This window comes from Ipomoea triloba, chromosome 1, assembly GCF_003576645.1.
Source record: "Ipomoea triloba cultivar NCNSP0323 chromosome 1, ASM357664v1".
Taxonomy (NCBI): domain Eukaryota; kingdom Viridiplantae; phylum Streptophyta; class Magnoliopsida; order Solanales; family Convolvulaceae; genus Ipomoea; species Ipomoea triloba.
The window spans coordinates 30,580,273-30,598,488 of NC_044916.1; the positions used below are offsets into that span (position 1 = coordinate 30,580,273).

At 36.1% G+C, this 18,216-nt stretch overlaps 5 protein-coding genes across 8 annotated transcripts; 4 read left to right on the forward strand and 1 right to left on the reverse strand.

The window, feature by feature from the left end:
• The first annotated feature begins 1,069 nt into the window (after nucleotides 1-1,069).
• Nucleotides 1,070-3,996, forward strand: LOC115999232 (glycerate dehydrogenase HPR, peroxisomal). Its single transcript, XM_031239074.1, has 13 exons — nucleotides 1,070-1,320; nucleotides 1,421-1,504; nucleotides 1,596-1,736; nucleotides 1,975-2,096; nucleotides 2,178-2,259; nucleotides 2,427-2,499; nucleotides 2,570-2,661; nucleotides 2,767-2,841; nucleotides 2,921-3,028; nucleotides 3,147-3,224; nucleotides 3,298-3,342; nucleotides 3,589-3,703; nucleotides 3,808-3,996. The coding sequence occupies exons 1-13, from the start codon at nucleotides 1,198-1,200 to the stop codon at nucleotides 3,828-3,830; spliced, it is 1,161 nt and encodes a 386-aa protein (XP_031094934.1). The 5' UTR covers nucleotides 1,070-1,197; the 3' UTR covers nucleotides 3,831-3,996.
• Nucleotides 3,997-6,370: 2,374 nt separating this feature from the next.
• LOC116029359 (SKP1-like protein 1A) lies at nucleotides 6,371-7,916 on the forward strand. The gene is made up of 2 exons (XM_031271330.1): nucleotides 6,371-6,782; nucleotides 7,529-7,916. Exons 1-2 carry the CDS (start codon nucleotides 6,486-6,488, stop codon nucleotides 7,700-7,702), a joined length of 471 nt encoding a protein of 156 aa, XP_031127190.1. The 5' UTR covers nucleotides 6,371-6,485; the 3' UTR covers nucleotides 7,703-7,916.
• A 147-nt stretch (nucleotides 7,917-8,063) lies between these two features.
• On the forward strand, nucleotides 8,064-11,751 carry LOC116029342 (transcription factor ABORTED MICROSPORES). Of its 3 annotated transcripts, none has more exons than XM_031271299.1 (8): nucleotides 8,064-8,761; nucleotides 8,897-9,343; nucleotides 9,451-9,529; nucleotides 9,611-9,679; nucleotides 9,781-10,380; nucleotides 10,457-10,702; nucleotides 10,780-10,956; nucleotides 11,355-11,751. In XM_031271299.1, exons 2-8 carry the CDS (start codon nucleotides 9,042-9,044, stop codon nucleotides 11,568-11,570), a joined length of 1,689 nt encoding a protein of 562 aa, XP_031127159.1. In that variant the 5' UTR covers nucleotides 8,064-8,761; nucleotides 8,897-9,041; the 3' UTR covers nucleotides 11,571-11,751. The 3 variants fall into 3 exon arrangements, with proteins under 3 accessions (XP_031127159.1, XP_031127170.1, XP_031127178.1); XM_031271310.1 differs by having other exon boundaries at nucleotides 9,037-9,343; XM_031271318.1 differs by having other exon boundaries at nucleotides 11,313-11,432.
• Nucleotides 11,752-12,647: 896 nt separating this feature from the next.
• LOC116033769 lies at nucleotides 12,648-13,361 on the forward strand. The gene has a single exon (XM_031276491.1). The coding sequence runs from the start codon at nucleotides 12,774-12,776 to the stop codon at nucleotides 13,182-13,184; it is 411 nt and encodes a 136-aa protein (XP_031132351.1). The 5' UTR covers nucleotides 12,648-12,773; the 3' UTR covers nucleotides 13,185-13,361.
• A 1,002-nt stretch (nucleotides 13,362-14,363) lies between these two features.
• Nucleotides 14,364-17,949, reverse strand: LOC116032383 (probable 26S proteasome non-ATPase regulatory subunit 3). Of its 2 annotated transcripts, none has more exons than XM_031274901.1 (9): nucleotides 17,823-17,949; nucleotides 17,639-17,744; nucleotides 17,339-17,529; nucleotides 16,839-16,976; nucleotides 16,606-16,742; nucleotides 16,343-16,397; nucleotides 16,146-16,256; nucleotides 15,523-15,762; nucleotides 14,364-15,089 (listed from the first exon to the last, which is right to left on the reverse strand). In XM_031274901.1, the coding sequence occupies exons 2-9, from the start codon at nucleotides 17,718-17,720 to the stop codon at nucleotides 14,577-14,579; spliced, it is 1,467 nt and encodes a 488-aa protein (XP_031130761.1). In that variant the 5' UTR covers nucleotides 17,721-17,744; nucleotides 17,823-17,949; the 3' UTR covers nucleotides 14,364-14,576. The 2 variants fall into 2 exon arrangements, with proteins under 2 accessions (XP_031130761.1, XP_031130769.1); XM_031274909.1 differs by having other exon boundaries at nucleotides 17,639-17,723; nucleotides 17,823-17,936.
• Between the last annotated feature and the right edge of the window lie 267 nt (nucleotides 17,950-18,216).

The following is an 18,216-nucleotide window of genomic DNA, read 5'->3' on the forward strand; positions in this document are numbered from 1 at the left end:
AGCCTTGAGGGTGTGCACCATCGCAAATCCCCCAAATCAAATTTGTTATGGGCTGTGGGCTTCTGCCCATTTATTCTTTACCCATAAGGCAGCCCATTTAATAAGTGATGTGAAGCCCAATATTTTATTGACCCATCTGTTTAAGGTGACTAGTGACATCCATAAACTGAGAGTATGCACGGAATAAATATTATTCATATATAATAGTTCACAAATCATACATAAGAGATAAATTTCATTGAGAAAACTATGTGCGAAGGGCTAGATTGAGAGAGTGTTGGTAAGAAATGAACTCGTAATCGTTTTTATTTGTAGTAAAATGTTGTTTTCCCCTCTAATTTTTTTTTTCTTCTAATGTTTTCCTCATGACGTGGCTTATAATCACTGGGTGCGAATGAATTGGTTGACCCTATCATTAGTTAAACAAAATACTACGGTAATAATAGTTGTTCAATTAGAAAATGTCATGTAAGACTTTCTTTGCCATGCATAGCTTAAAGCTGAAAACTTAAAAGCTAGTAGCTATTATCTTATTTTAAAACCATACATAGGATAACGTTTCAAAATAAAATAAGTTCTAAAATGAGATAATTACTTTCTCAAACTAGTGAAGTACAAAAACAGTCAATACCATTCCAATTGAGACTTAAATTTATCACCTCTCATATAGGGGAGCAACCACAGACCAAGGAGAAATCTCTTATTTTTATATGTATGGTTTTTATTTTCTGTGCCTATCATCAATTATTATTATTTTAACCATTTAGAATACTTCAGTGGCTCACATAAGCTTTGTCATTGAGGAAAGAAAGGAGAAGATAGCAGCATGCTTACGTGTCGGAAACCCACATCCCCGTTATCCTATGCCCAAACGAGAGGTCCAAACGTTAAAAAATAAAAACCACAAATTTTGCATTTTTGCGAGCAACATCCAATCCCTGCGCGTCCACACCCGATACCAAAAATCACCACCCAATCACCCATCAAATCAAGAACGCCGCCTTAAATGCTCACCATTTCGCGCTTTACCCAATCTTGATTCCCATGGTCCGCAACACACACAATCTCCGCCACCTACTGAGTTTATATACCCGCACCGCTAGAAAACCAGACGTTAGAAAGCACAGTCTCATTCCCAGGATAATTGGAAGAGCAGAGCATAAACACACGTTATCGAGTGAGGAAGGGAAGACGAAAATGGCAGCACCGGTGCAGATTGAAGTGTGGAACCCAAACGGGAAATACAGAGTGGTGAGCACAAAGTCCATGCCCGGAACTCGTTGGATTGATCTCTTGGTTCAACAAGATTGCCGCGTAGAAGTAAGTAAAGATTTGAGCTTTCTTCCTCCCCCTTCTCCTTTTCTACTACCCTTTGTCCCTTTCACTCATTCAATTGATTTCGCATGTTTTCATTGCCCAGATATGTACTCAGAAGAAAACCATCTTGTCTGTTGAGGACATCTTAGCAGTGATAGGTGATAAGTGCGATGGAGTCATCGGACAGGTGAACTTTACTTCTTGATGCATGCATATATAGTACTGTTTTTTTTTTTTTTTTAATATTTGGTTTCTTTGTGCATGTGTTCTCTTTTTAGTTGACGGAGGATTGGGGAGAGACGCTCTTCTCTGCACTGAGCAAAGCAGGCGGCAAAGCATTCAGTAACATGGCCGTCGGGTATAACAACGTTGATGTCAATGCTGCTACAAAGTATGGTGTTGCTGTTGGAAACACTCCTGTAAGTTCCTTAACACACTTATTTATTATTGAGTAATAGTAAGTAGGTAAAGTGGGACCACAAGGTAAACCAGCCTAGGTTGTCACTGACTTAAACCAAGAAGATAAACCAGCTTAGTTGTAACCTTGTGATTACCAAGTCAATAACCAACTTGGTTTGAGTTGTCTTATGTGTTTGTATGTGTGTGTGAAAGAAATTACATTCTAAAGTGTCTAAAACCAACAGTTTTTATGGTTAGGGAGTACTGACAGAGACAACAGCAGAATTAGCAGCTTCACTTTCATTGGCTGCAGCAAGAAGAATTGTAGAGGCAGATGAGTTCATGAGGAATGGGAAATATGAAGGATGGCTCCCACATTTGTATGATCCTAACTAAGTTTAATTACTTTCTTCCTAAACTGTGAAATCTGGTTGATGAGTAAGTGCTGTGGTATATTTTAGATTTGTGGGAAATTTGCTTAAAGGGCAGACTGTGGGTGTGATTGGAGCAGGTCGAATTGGATCTGCATATGCAAGGATGATGGTAGTGTACTATGTTCTCATCCTATGTTTTAAATTTTCCTTCTTTTAATGATCTGACATTGTAAATGCAGCTGTTGTATTTGATTATTGATATGCCCCCTTTCTGTTCTTAGCTGAAATGGCTTGATATGCTGTGCTAATAGAAGAAACCTGGTCTTATTGTAATAGGTTGAAGGGTTCAAAATGAACTTGATTTACTTTGATCTGTACCAATCCACTCGTCTAGAAAATTTTGTGACAGGCAAGTCTGCAGCTCATTCTTCCAACTTTTTACGTTTCATTGCTAATACTAATGTGTTTCCCTTTTACAGCTTATGGCCAGTTTTTGAAATCCAATGGTGAACAGCCTGTTACCTGGAAAAGAGCGTCGAGCATGGACGAGGTGCTCAGAGAAGCTGATGTGGTATGCATCTTCTCAATAGCCAATCATAAGTTTTTATCAATTTAGTGAAAACAAACAGCTGGAGTTCTGATCCTAGTATGTTGTCTGCTCAAAATGTTTGCATAGATAAGCCTGCATCCTGTGTTGGACAAGACAACTTTTCATCTTGTTAACAAGGAAAGACTTGCAATGATGAAGAAGGTAACAGTAATTATGCAAAAGCAGACTTTCCCAATTGGTTTACTTCATGAAAAAAAAAATCATGGAATTTGAATTGCAGGAAGCAATACTAGTGAATTGCAGTAGAGGTCCTGTTGTTGATGAGGAAGCTCTCGTGCAACACCTCAGAGAAAATCCCATGTTTCGCGTTGGCCTTGATGTCTTTGAGGTAATCCAGACTGCAAAGTGCAAACCATTTTATCCCTTTTTGGGCTTTTTCTGTGAAATGTGGTTTTAGGGTACCATTCAGTGATGACACTTGTTGCTCAACTACTGTTTTCAAATAGGATGAGCCTTACATGAAACCTGGGCTTGCAGACATGAAGAACGCTGTTGTTGTTCCTCACATAGCTTCTGCTTCCAAGGTAAAATCGCGTTTTTCCCTCTCCTATTTCCACAAAAACACATAATGTTCATAGTCCTCTATTGCTTGTGCAGTGGACTCGCGAGGGAATGGCAACGCTGGCTGCTCTCAATGTCCTGGTATGCAATCTTGATTCTTGAAGATTATAAAGATGACCTTTGACTTTGTGATTGTGAATTCTAAGAATACACCTTGACAGTGAAAAACAATAACAAAATCAGTACATCCTTCCTAAATTTACTTTCTTTTGTCTGTGTTGTTCAATGTTGTTCTTGACCCATATGCATGAAGGATGTGTGCATTATGTGTTAACTAAAAGTCTAAACTGATAGTGAGACTGTATGTTTATATTCGTCAATTTATAGGGTCAGATCAAAGGGTACCCAGTCTGGCACGACCCAAACAAAGTGGACGTATTCTTGAACGAGAACGCTTCGCCTCCACCTGCTTGCCCAAGCATTGTCAATTCAAAAGCTTTAGGTAACTTTTTTGTCACCCAAAGTTATTCAGTATCAGAATTTTGAATATGTATGTTCTGTTTGGGGTGTTTTGTCTGAGAACATCATTGGATTCAATTTCTGCAGGCCTGCCTGTTTCAAAGATATGAAGGTGAATGATGTTTGGGAGATTTCACTGAAATTACAGAACTGAGAGCTGTATTTTGTTGTTATAATTATTCACTCTGTTAACAATGCCTGTTGTGTTAAAATGGAAGATCAGCAATATTTGTAATACTTATTAACTCTAATAAAAAGTGTGGGATTTGTGTTACATATTTAGCAAGTTACCGATTGAGTACACTCAAAGGGGTGAATGTGTAAAAGCAATGGTCGACTTTAGGAGGAATCACTCATAACTCTATAAAATAAGTAAGCAATCAAAAAATGATAGATGAAAATTAAAGAACTACTAAACTATTAAACTAATTAAAATGAATGGAGTTCAAGAATCAAACTAACCAACCTATGAAATGAATGAATGATTAAGCAAAGAATGCAGGCAAGTAACTAATAAATGAGAAAAGACAAAAATAAAAATAATAGGAACATGAATCATTTATAAAAATTAATCTTATGCACTTTATCAACCTCGTATTATAGACTCGTTCTAATATTACTCCGTAAAGAATTCGAAGATTATCATGCAAACAACATTTAGAACCAAGTAACCAAACAAATAAATTGCAGTATATCATAAATTACTTACTTTGTAATCCTATCCTATAAAGTATAAAGCATTACATTAAATGGCATGACATGTATTAAGATAATCTCTTCATATAAATATACTAAATTAACTAATGTTGGCCATGCTTTAACATATTAATAACGAGAAAAAAAAAACATATAAACTGACAAAGTTAAAAAAAAAATTAAAAAAAAAATTATTATAGTAACTAGATCATATCGTGAACTATGGTATATCGGATTATAAATTCAATTTAGACAATGTAAAAAAAATTTCTAAATTTGATTTCAACATACAAAATTTTATTATAAATATGTGTCATAATTATACTATATTAGATTTCAAAACTCTATTAATGTTAATGTTTTGCATTATTTGTAGTTTGGTGACATGCAAAGAATTATTATGCGTATAGAAAACAAAAGTAATATATATATATATATATATATATATATATATATAACATAGGGTGTGGTTGAGTAGAAGGGACTCATCGATCATTGAATTTGGATATGGAGCAACCTTAAATCTCTAGGCCAGCTATCCACCCATTAGAGGTGCATCAACGAAAAAATGAGTCACTGTGTTCGATTGTGTGCTTTTTCCCCGCTTAAGAAGATATTTCATTTTCTTCAAAAAAAAAAAAAAAAAAAGATATTTCATTTTTGAAATTTGAAATTGATCTCCTTTTACAATTTATTATGACTATAATTATAACTTTGATATTATAATTATAATAAAATTTATTATGTAAATCTCATAAAAAAGTCAAATTAATATATGTAAAATATTATAATCTTATGTATTTTATTATGTATGTAAATTTCGTAAGTAATCAAATTAATATATTTAGAATATTATAATCTTTTATTAATTATAAGTCGCTATTATAAACTATCAGCTACCATATTTTTTAGAGAGCGTATAAATTACTATATATTGATATTTTTATTATGGTAACAACACTCGTTTGTCTGAATTTGGTACTTTTCATTTGAATATTACTGACTCTCTATTGAGGCTCGATAGCATATAAGAGAGTCACTATATACCATCTGAACACAAAGTGATTGACGTTTGAATTTGGTATTTAAATAACATCTAAATGACTAAATCAATATTTATAAATTTAACAAATCTCTCAATTATGTAGAGTCAAACTATATTTTGAGCATAAAACAAATTCATTAAGAAACTTCGTGTAATATATAGTTAGAGACTACATTAGTCTATAAAAATTTATTAATTACTTTTTAAAATTGTAAATGCAATTTCCTTAATTATAATTAATAAAATATAATATATAATTAAGAAAATAAAATTATAAAATTAACCAAATGTGTGTTCATAAATATGTGGAAATTTTCTTAAATTTAAATTTTTTTTATATTTGTTGGTTTTATGACATTTGGGTAATCTAAGGCAGACCAACACTACCTATTAAAAATGGTAAGAAAAATATATGAAAATAATATATGTATGGTCTATTTATAAATAAGAATCCTGAATTGTCTCATAAAAAAAATATTTTCATAGCTACTTTCTCAACCTATTGAAGGTTGGAGGCTCGAACCCACTCCCCTCCATATGAGAGTGTAAATCGAGTGTTACTTGACCACAATGTCTTTGGCATTATCCATCAATATTTAAAAATACTTTTAATATAATTTATAAATATATAAAATGTATACATATTAAATTTAATATTATAATTAAATTGTAAATGATTTTAGTTAAATGTTATTAATCAAATTAAATACATAAAAATGTGACGAAATAAGTAATATTTAGTTGTAGTATCAAATCTAACAAAATCATCAAAAATTTGTAGATATCCAAAGCAGAATTTGAACCGAACAGACGCCGAATTAATAAATTTATTAGTCAACAATTAAATTTTGACCAAAGCGAGTCGGAGGTATGCCGATTTACCTTCTATAAATTGACGACGATTGTCCTTCCTTCTTTTACCTGCGTTTTCAGCTTCTATTGCTCTATATATCGTTCTCCTTGTTTCTCTCTCTTAGGGTTACGATTAAGATTCTAGATCCATTCTCATCGCCCGGAATTGGAGATGTCTTCCTCAAAGATGATCGTTTTGAAGAGTTCCGACGGTGAAACTTTCGAGGTCGAAGAGGCGGTGGCGCTCGAGTCTCAGACGATCAAGCACATGATTGAGGATGACTGCGCTGATACTGTTATCCCACTCCCTAATGTCACTAGCAAGATCTTGGCTAAGGTTATAGAGTACTGTAAGCGCCATGTTGAGGCTGCTGCCAAGACTGAGGATAAGCCCGGTGACGATGATCTCAAGACCTTTGACGCCGATTTCGTCAAAGTTGACCAGGCAACGCTCTTTGATCTTATTTTGGTATGAATCTCTATGCCTTCTCTTCAATTTCATCCGTTTATATGAATTTATTATTTCTCATCGAGTTTTTTTATTTACTGATTTATAATGTTAGGTATTAGGGTTTATTTTCATGATACTTTAAAGGTTTCAATTATGGCGGTTGTATCTATTGAACTCTGTTTTCCCGTTCGATTTCTATCTTTCTAGGTTTTGTTATTTAGCCTTGTGTCTTTACATGTCAAGGTTTTGTTCAATTAGTGATTGAAACTGCATCAGATTTTCCATTTTTGTTGATTATGATTGCCTACTGTATTTTTGAATCCCCTAATTTCATGAATTTTGTTGTTTATCTTTTGCCCTTTTCTGATTTGATTTGCTATATTTGATGCATCTTCCTTATGACTGTGATTGCTTTGCTGTATTAATAATTCATTGTTAAAATTGTCAAATGTATAAACTGTATAGCCAGTAGTCTATATCTCTGTACAGTTAATAATCAACTCAGTTTAATCTATTTGAGCCACTAAAACTTGGAAGCTTTGATACTTTTCTTCTATTACAACCAGGTATATATTCTTTCTGGTTTGGGCAATATATTCATATGTAATCTCCTTAGCATCATTTTAGGAGCGGCTTACCCTTCTGGTGTGAATTGAATGTCTTGCTCACTCATCTTAGGCATAAAATGTTATGAATAGTACATTTACATTTATTTGTTTATAGTATTTCACTTAATGGTTTTATCTTTTTCCTTGCCATCCTAGGCTGCCAATTACCTCAACATCAAGAGCTTGCTGGATCTTACCTGTCAAACTGTTGCTGATATGATCAAGGGGAAGACGCCAGAGGAGATCCGCAAAACATTCAACATCAAAAATGACTTCACTCCCGAGGAGGAGGAAGAGGTCCGAAGGGAGAATGCTTGGGCATTTGAGTGAAGTGAAGTTTGAAGTCTGTTAATTGCCGCCACGCTTTAACCATGTTTGCTATATATCCTAGTAGATGCTAAGGACAATCGTGATGGTAGTAGTAGTATATATATATGTCTGGTATGTTATTTTGCGCAGAACATGACATTGTCTGATAAGATGCTACCCTTCTATGTTTTGAATTCGCCTTATTTTGCAATGCAATTTATTTGTTGCCGGCTTATAGTTTCTTCTACCTGTATTGCTCAATTGATTTAATTTTTGATTTCTTTCCCTTGCTCACAATTTATCACTTGGGAATTATCTGAGTTGTCTGTGCAGGCTAATTCTTAATTTCTTGTTAGTGAAGGTGAGTTTTGTTGCTTGTGTGTAATAACGAATATTTGGATGAGCAATCTCGATTTGAACGTGTTAGCAAGTACCAAAGACCCCCCATGAGCAATCTCGATTTGTATTATGTTGCCTTTTGCTCCTAAGAAATTTCATTTTGGTGTTCTTAGGTTGCAAACAATCTAACTCTTGTGCACATGATTATATATGTTACAAAGTGATTTAAGAAGGGGAATTCAAAACGATTGGAAGTTCTAAGGATTAGTTACAGCTATTTCGTTCATGCAATATGCCCCTTCCTTCATTAGATAAAACACAAAACTAGTATTGGCTGTAAGGAATAATTAAACAATTTTGTTTGCAAAAGAAACGACTGGAAAACCGGCTCATCCAACAAACCAAAAATGTCTCTCTTTTCTCATGCATCAGGTGCCGCTCACCTACCAGAATTTTGGTAATATGAGGAGGCATATTATTCTATATAATAGCAAACTTATCAGATAATTAAAGGTACATCTTTTGGTAAATTAAAGATAATTCAGAGGGGGGGGGATTTATGGAATGATAGGGGTAGAAGGGGTTGTGGGCTTGCAGGATAAAGTATCATCAGTTAAACATCACTATCTGCTGAAGTTCATGTGTACTTAGCTTGTTTGTGTACTTTTACTTTTGTTTACCCAATTTTGCTCTATCAAATCAGGTATCCTTTTGGATAAAAGCTGCTATCTTTTTGGTCAGGTATGTTGTCATTCTTGCTTTCTTCTCTGTGTTTGAATCTACCAGAAGTAAAAGACATGATCTTGTAATCATGCACTTGTTGTTTTAATGATGTTTTCTTTTGATTCTGCTGACATAATGCTTTTGTGCCAAAAGAAAAAGACAGTCTGCAAAGATTAGCTGTTTCCCGTTCCCAGAGGATATTCTCGTCCAAAATACACTTGAAGCTAGAGGAGCAAAGTAAGGTTTTTCAGGGGCTTTTGTATCGAGGCTTCAAGTTATTTGAACTGTGGCAGGAAACATGATCCTGGTGCAAAGTATTGTGGAGAGGCTGAGGCCCATTGTGGGCTCGAAGAACTGGGATTATTGTGTGTTTTGGAAGATGAGTGAAGACCAAAGATTTCTTGAGTGGTTGTGTTGCTGCTGTGCTGGAGCTGACGGTGTCCATAATTGTGAACAAGAGCTTCTTTTCCCTGTTTCTTCGTCATCGTCTTCTTCATCTTCATCTTGTCTGCCTTGCAGAGATGTCTTGTTCCAGCATCCCAGAACTAAATCCTGTGATTTGCTGGCACAATTGCCTGCTTCCATCCTGCTTGATTCCGGGTACAATCGATCTATTATATGTATAATAATAGAAGCTCTGATGCTGTCTGTCTGTATTAAATCCTTCAGATATTTATAATGAGCCTTTTCTGACAACATAATTGCAGAATGTATGCACAGGCCTTTCTATCAAGCCAAGCAAAATGGTTGAATTTCTCACAGCTCTCTGAATCAAATGTTTCTGATGTAAGTACCCAGTTTCTGAACAGAAGAATATCTATGTTCCTAAGGATGTACATCACTTGTTAGCAACTGATTTTTTTTCAGGAAATAATCGGAACCCGAGTTTTGATTCCACAACCACTTGGACTAATTGAGCTGTTTGCTGCAAAACTGGTAGAAAGTTATCATCTTTCTCTGATTTCAATTGAAGCCCAAAATGAAACATACTTAAAAATGGCATGATGAGATGAGCTTTGCTGCTTTTTGTGTTACAGGTACCTGAAGATCAACAAGTCATAGACTTTGTTTCAAGCCAGTGCAGCATTTACTTGGAGCAGCAGGCCATGATGCTTAATTCGGGCAGCTCGAGTGGGATTCCAGCAGACAATGGAGACGATCAATTGGATCCTCGCAATCTTTTCCAGCCAGTGATCTCACCATCCCCGTCTGCACATCCAATCCATCTAACGAGCTTGCCAATGAGCTTTCTCCCACAGCTGAGCTACACTGCAGACATTGGCAACTGTAAGAGTGGCACTAGCATGCTAATGCAGAACACGAGCGAATTGAGCGCTTTCAGGTCTCAGATGGAGAACGGATTGGACGAGATTGATGTGGTGCAGAAGCAGCTGATGGAGCGGTTAGAGAACAAAGACGACCAAGGAGGAAACGATGATGACTCGTACAGACAAGAGAACGGTCGATCACACTCGATATCAGACAGTGATCAAAACGAAGACGAGGACGATGCCAAGTACAGAAGGAGAACCGGGAAGGGGCCCCAATCCAAGAACCTGGTTGCAGAGAGGAAGCGAAGGAAGAAACTCAACGAAAGGCTGTATGCTCTTCGAGCCTTGGTCCCTAAAATTTCCAAGGTAAATTAAATTACTGAGAATGTTTTTTTTTTCCCATTTATCTGTCATCTTCAGAGATTCATTAATTCTGTAACAGCTGGATAGAGCTTCCATCCTGGGAGATGCCATTGAATATGTGATGGAGCTGCAGAAGCAAGCCAAGGATCTGCAGAATGAGCTAGAAGTGAATTCGGACGACGAGGGAACAGGCGGGAGGAATCGCAACAATAATCTCCGGGCAGAAGACAGGAATGGGATTAATCCCTGTGTCCCAAAACCTGAACCTGAAAAACATTCAAATCTTGAATCAGAAAAAACAGATGACAAGGTCCAGCAGATGGAGGTATATTTTGTTTGTTTTATACATGTAATATAATAGAGTTTGTTGTGGTGTTGAAGAGGAATGGAAATGAAATGCAGCCTCAAGTGGAAGTTGCACAGCTAGATGGGAGTGAGTTTCTTGTGAAGGTGTTCTGTGAACACAAGTATGGTGGATTTGTGAGGTTGATGGAGGCTCTCAATTCTCTAGGCTTGGAAGTAACAAATGTGAATACCACAAGACACACCTGTCTCGTCTCTAACATATTCAAAGTAGAGGTAGGTTTTCTCAAAAATACTTTTTTGCACTCATCTAAGATTCTTTGAATATAGTTGTCACGTTTAGTCCTAAACTTTCAAATTTTGACTTCCTTCATTCTTTTAGAAAGACCATATTTGGTTAACATTTGAAAGTTAAACGATCACAGCTAATTAAAATTGAAAATTGAAAGACCACATATGGTTATTTGAAAGTTTAAGACTAAACGTAACAAACTATACTCGGAAGATCTCAGGTAGCATTAACTCCTACAGCTATGAGCAATAGCTATGAGAATATAGTTTGGTTCTGATTTACCTTATCATATAATAACTATGGTTTTTCCCTCTTCACTCAAATACAAAATTTCCTATAGTGAATAGAGAGTGATGTTTGAATACTCCGATATGATCCGCAGAAAAGGGATAGCGAAATGGTGCAAGCGGATCATGTTCGGGAGTCGCTGCTGGAGCTAACGCGGAACCCTGGCGGCAGAGGGTGGGCGGAGATGGGTGGAAAAGAAGCATCAGTAGAGAGTAGTGATCACGTCGTCCTCAACGGAATGGAGCATCACCGCCTCCACCACCATCTTCAACTTCACACCCAACACCACCTCCACCGCCTCCATAACTAACACTCCCATATGCTCCTGCTTTACTTTCCAATCTTCTATAATAAGACACACCATTTTCAGACTGCTCAGATTATTAATTAGTAATTATGTTAAATGAATTAAACCATACACTAGATAAAAATATAAATTGTGCTAGGGCTTGTTTGGTTTCGGGGTTATTAGACTTATTGGTTCCAACTCATTGATCTTTTGTGTTGGGTTTAAAATTTTTTTATCCTAACACTAAAATTTTACACCGTCAGGCTTAACATTATAAATTTTCAATTTTAACAAAGTAACAAAGTTACACTAATAAATATAAAGTCATACATTGTTCAATTAATCTAATTATTCATTTACAAATTTCAGCTAAAAATAATCAATATATTTACACTATAATATATGAGGTCTACTATGGGACTCTCAAATTCTACTTCATCAATTATACTCTTTGATGTAATAAGCATTAATAAGACATTTTCATCTTATGGGTCCAAGAAAAGTTGTCTACATCTAAAATTTATGAGATGGAGAAGAGTACAAGTAGTATTTTTCATACTATAGTGAGTAATAATTGTAATAAGTTTTTTTTTTTTGAAAGATATCATTTTGTAATAAATGTATTAATATATTTATTAAAATTTTAATAAAAATATTAGAGATGAGCGTACATATAAGTTACATGACTTACATCTATATTTTATTTTACATCACCTGTGAAATAAAGAATAGTCTTAAGTGGTTCGAACTATTAGACTATACCAATAATTTTAATCTAATCTATGAACTTATCGAGTCATCTTTTAGCAAGTTAAAATTTTTCAGTTTAATTTAAGATTTTTTTTCTATCTTATTAGACTAGCTCCTCAATTTCATGTTAAACAATCTTAATTTTTTTTTGAAATACTCAAATTTTTACAAAATATATATTCTACACATTTTCAATAATCGAGATATCATAATGATATGGTATGTTAAGCAATCTTAATAATTCATATGAAATTTAATAATTGGATCCATAAATGAATGAGAAGCCCAACAATTTAGATAGAGAAGCCCACAGAAATTTGTTTAAAAGAAAGCGCCGCCAGCCAAGTACAATCTTCTCCATCTTCAGCCTTGGTCAAAAGTTAGCGTCTTCTTCTATTGTCTGGAACTTCAAAACCCTAGCGCAAAACCCTCATCGACTCTACACTAGTCAGATTAGATATATAGACACGAGAAATGTTTGGAGGGAGACTCAAAGAGCTGTTGAAGAAGTATGGAAAAGTAGGATTGGGAGTTCACTTCTCAGTCTCGGCGGCCTCCATCACCGGCCTTTATGTAGCCATCAAGAACAATGTGGACGTGGAGTCCATGCTCGAGAAAGTGGGCATGCCCAGCCTCTCCAAACCCAGCGAAGAAGAAGAATTGCCGTCACGAAACCCGGAACTGATCAGCGATGACCCGATTCGCGACCCGCCGAAGATTAGGAATCGGACTGCTGATCTGGTGGCTTCCACCGGCGGCGCTCTCACTCTCGCCGTCCTGCTCAACAAAGCCCTGTTTCCCGTCCGGGTTCCGATCACGATCGCTCTTACTCCCCCGGTCGCTAGGTTTCTTGCAAGACGGAATATTATCAAGAATAGTGTATGATCTTTTTGTTTGTATCCTTCTTTCCTTCCTTTTAATTAATAATGTCAGTCTCTCTTGTTCATCTCATATTCTGATAGCGTATACTGATTGGTTGTACGAACATGATCTTGTTTGATCAAGGAAATTAATCATCACATCTTTTTATATATAAACATGTGAACATTTTCGACTTTTAAAGCAATTCTTTTTGAGCTTTGCAATCCTTCCTAAGTTGTATCTGAATGTGATCCCCTTATTAACTCAGTTTCATAACCGGTTTCTCAATCTAATGGGTGCCATGGTGCAATGCAGAGGGATCCACCATCTATATCTGCTCTCGAGTAAGTAGAGGCACAGTATTTCACAGTTTCGGTATCTATTGAGTAGACTTAAGAGTGAGCTAGGGGCTAATCCTACCAAGATGACACAAGAGACTCACACCATATCTGTATGGTCTCCTTTGGTTTGAGCCAATTAGCTATAGGTAATCCAACATATACTGGTTTAACTGGTTCTTTGTCGGTTAGGGACACCCCGGTCAGCTATAGGTAACTCAACCTATCTTGTGATGGGATGAGTTGTGAGGGTTCCTCATTAAACAAAAAAGAGTGCATTAGGCACTATGAATGGAATTTCCCATACTATGTTTTTCAATTTCTGCCATTTTTTATCATCACTTGGAAGAGTTGAAAATAAGATTATCCATGAGAACTGTACGCATTCTTATATGCTAAAGGTGGAGTGAATTGACTCCTTTCATCTTTCCACCATTGACCTAAATACTCCAAACGTTTATATTTTTGTTAACAAAGGAAGCCATTCACGACCTCACGAACTGGTTTCTGTCTATGACAACGATAGGGACTTTTTAATAATCCCTGCACCTCAGAAACTGGCAAACAAATAATTTTCAGTAACCTGCTTTTCACCCCACTCTGACCAAATCCCCCACCCAACTTAGGTACCAACCAATCGTTTACTCAACCTCCAAAATCTGTCCCTTATATATTTCCACAAGTACACATACTATTCTGTATTTGGAGTCACAGCTAATTCAAAAACAACATTTTTATCCCTAAACTGCCGTGTTGGCAAAATGTAAGAAATCATTCAGTTAACATAGCAGTACTGAGCCAGCAATTTTGTTGGGCTGGGTTTCTGGACTTTGTGGTAATATGGGGTTTGGTTTAAGAGTTGAGATGATGTTTAAATTCCAAATCAATAGCACAAGTATGATTCTGCAGTAAAGTTAAAGGGATGTAAAAGGAAGTCAAAGAACATCCCTCTTAGTCAGATGAGTACACTTTAATACACAAAAATAAGAACATCCTTCTTAGTCTGATGATATGATGCAATAATTAAAACCAGAAATCTTGCAGGCGCACTTAGAAGCTGCAGCTGATAAGCAATTCTTTAGAAGTCATCATCATCCTCTTCAGCTATGTGCTTGGCGAGTTCTTGTTCTTGTTGCTGCCTCTCTCTCCTCTTCTCAGCGCTTTCCTTCTCCTTGTGGGAATTAGGTGGGAATCGAAGGGCACGCACTGCCTCATTATGCATGTTAAGACAGAAGGCAATTCTTGAGTTGAAAGCAATCTGAGGCTCATTGGTGGAGTAAATGTCTCCAGTCTCCTTGGATACCATGCATCCATTAGTGTGATCCAATGTGGCATCAATTGCCCCATCTCGAATTGCTTTAGCCACGATACTTTCAGCATCAGCTATAGGGTTTGCAGAATCCAGCCTCAACTTCTTTGCAACATCAGCCAATGAGATTCGAGAGTATGCAATACTGATATTACGTAGCCCAGTCCTGATGACATTGTGTCGGAGCCTTACAATCAAGTTATTAGTCCGGTCCTTGCTGAAAGTGCTTGAGAACTTCTCAGCTACTTGCCTGAATAACTCCAAATCTCCAATACGAACAGCCTGAAGAAACACACATTATTAATCAGTTGATGCATCTCTAAAACTATGTTCATGTGCAATTTGGATAAACTCCCACAAGAAATGGATGATTCTTCTGGTATGCAGGGTTTAGTAACCAGAACTGTCCCCATTGTTAGACAATGAGTATAAAATCTCAAAAGAGAGACCATTTTTCAAAATGTTACACAACTAATAAAAGTCTGGAACTAATGCTCAACACTAGCCGCATGCAAAGTATGGAGGTGGAGGCAACCTAAATGTTGGTTTTACAAGTTTCAACTCATGGCCTAGTGGTGAACATTAAATAGTTGAGACATAATTGCAAGGGTTAAAGAGAGACTTCATTTACAACCTTGAACCACAGAAAGAAGTTAAAGAAAATTACCAGTGAGATTGTTTTACATAGTGTAAGACAAACATAACCCATACTTACATTAGTTAACTCAAAGTATGGCCTTAATGCTTTCTCCATTCCTTTCTGCATAAAAACAGTTCTCTCAGGGATCTCTCCAAGCAATAAGCGGACAATAACAGCCCACTTGTTGCATTGAACTCGGAAACCAAGAGCTGCAGTGGGAGCTTTCCGAGCTGCTTGAAGGAGAGACTCCTTAGCATCAGTGTATTCCAACTGAATAGTCCTGATCTTTCCAAGATAGAAGAGGTATCGACAAAACTGGAAAACAAAGAGAACAACATGGGAATAGAGAAGAGCAAATGTGAGGAAAGGCAGTTTGCAGAAATAAAGACAAAAAATGGTGTTAAAAATGTGAGTCCAATGCAATAGAAATGCCATTTTAAACTGTGAATATATTCAAAAGGTAACCGAAAACTTTAGACATGTTAAAGGTGTATAAAAGAGAACCCAATGTTTTACTTAAAAATTATATAAAAGAACAAAGATACCGAAAGCAGTTTCTATGTAAATCATCTCAGTTTTCTATCTACAAACATAGTATATTAAGTTGTAACAAATAAAAAGATCAGCTTAAAAAAAAAAAAAAGGAAAAAACAAACAAACAAACAAATGTGCACACAGAGAATTATGTAGAGAGTTGCCTGCTGATTTGAATGAGCTTCAAATCGGGGTGCTTTTGACCTCAATTTCTCAGCTTGGTCGTACAGATTGTAGTGAAGGTAATTCCTCAGTAACAGATTAAGAATTGTTTCCTGAAGATAATCATAAAATCAGGCACGCAAGAAAAAAAAAAGTTATTAACATGAAAACATAAACTTCAAAACCATATGCCACAAACCTGGCCAAGCTCATCATGGCGCAGTGTTGCAATGCGGTGCAAAGCAAGAAGATCACTGTTGAAAATGAAGAATATAAATGAGGTAATAGAATTGCCAAAAAATACATAACATTTAAGATGCAGGCTTAGCGAAATGGTATCCAGAACTATAGTATGCTGGATTTTTTTTCTACTTTAGGGGGTAGAAGGTTTTTTATTACAGCACTCATCTAGAAGTAATTTGTACTGCAAATAAGACAACTGCAAAAAGAAATGGAACTTGCCCTCTAATCTCAGCAAGATCACCAGTAAGTTCATAGCTCAAAGAGTAGTAGTAGTAGAGCCTAGAAGCTAGAACATCAACAGTCCTCCTGTTCAAGGTTTTCAGACGAACAATGCTTGCAGAAGAACAAGCCTTAGCCTGAAGATAAAGAAAACATACTTAGAGTTTAGAGGAAAATATATTCTTTGAACACAATGCATGAAAGGAAATCATGTGTCTGTGAGTCTATCTTACCTCACTGTACTTCTTCTGATCAATAAGAAATATAAGAACAAGCAAGTAGCAATAAATCTCAAGTTCTGGCACAGAGTGTTTTACAGGGGCTTGAGTTGCTGAAGTTGCAGTATCAACTTCCATATCATGCTCATCCCCCTAGAGACAATATTAGGAACTTGTAAAGTAAAACTGTTTCGAAAATAACTTACATTAGGACAAAATGCCAAACAATACAATTAAATACTGATTAACAAAAGTAAATTTTATTCACATGTTCAATAAGTAAGGACTACACGCTAAGTCAAGCACAAAGAATATATTTAACTCTCTCACAATGTATGCCCTTTTACTCTATATATTCTCCAAGTTCATTAAAACTGGTAGTAGTCCTGCATAATACCTCAACCAATTCCATGCTTTTCCTTAATTCTTCATATAGAAACAGGAAAATTGAAGCAGTGATGCCTACTATGATTTTCAAATATTCCCACTCCAATGTAGTTGTTGAACCAGTTTACCTTGGGCAGATAGGAAGATAAGCGTGAATGCACCTCCGATCCAGGTGAAAGGATAAAATTCAGAAAAGCATTCAGTGTAGAAGCCTTAAGCTTCTTCCTCAACGCCATAGTCAATCTCACAGCTCTGGCAATCCTCCTAACCTCACGAGCATATGCTCCGGTCTCAATAAGTGAAGCAATGTCCTTCAAATCTAAAGGCCCCAAAATTCCACACATAATTACATTCAATTAAAACTAAAAATACAGTCATTTTGGTCTAACAAAACCATAGCCCAACTAGACTCGTGGAGATGAACTTACGCTGAAAAACTGAGGGACCAGTTGAGGAGACAGAATTGGAAAGAGCAGGTTGTTGCTCTTTCATCTCCACGTCTTGAGTCATCGTCTTCGGCAAAATCGGAGAAATCAACACTCAGCCCATTGAAGCATCAAAAACGAAAAATAAACTAGGGCAAAGTATTTGATTCATAATCAAAGATATTACCTCGATTATCGTAAGAGAAAAACAAAGCAGCTATTCGATCGGGATATAACTTCAAGAAAAATCCTGAGATTCGGTAATGCTGAGAAAGATGAAACCCTAGAACTATACCAAATGGTTTTGTGAACGAAGATGCAGGGGCTTTTTAGTCATTAGACAAGTCCCTTCTCTTTTCTAATTGGGTCTGTATCTGTATTATACAGTAATACATTAGACAACTTAGGGCTTTGTATTATAGTGTTATGCAGTAACTAATTTGTAATTTATCAGTTAGACAATTTGATTGGAATAATAAAAATATTGTAAATTTAATAATTCAATTCAATATTTGAAATTTAATTCATAAATTCAAATAAAATTTCCGGGGTTAAATTGGTGAATGTACACAATTCTGAAA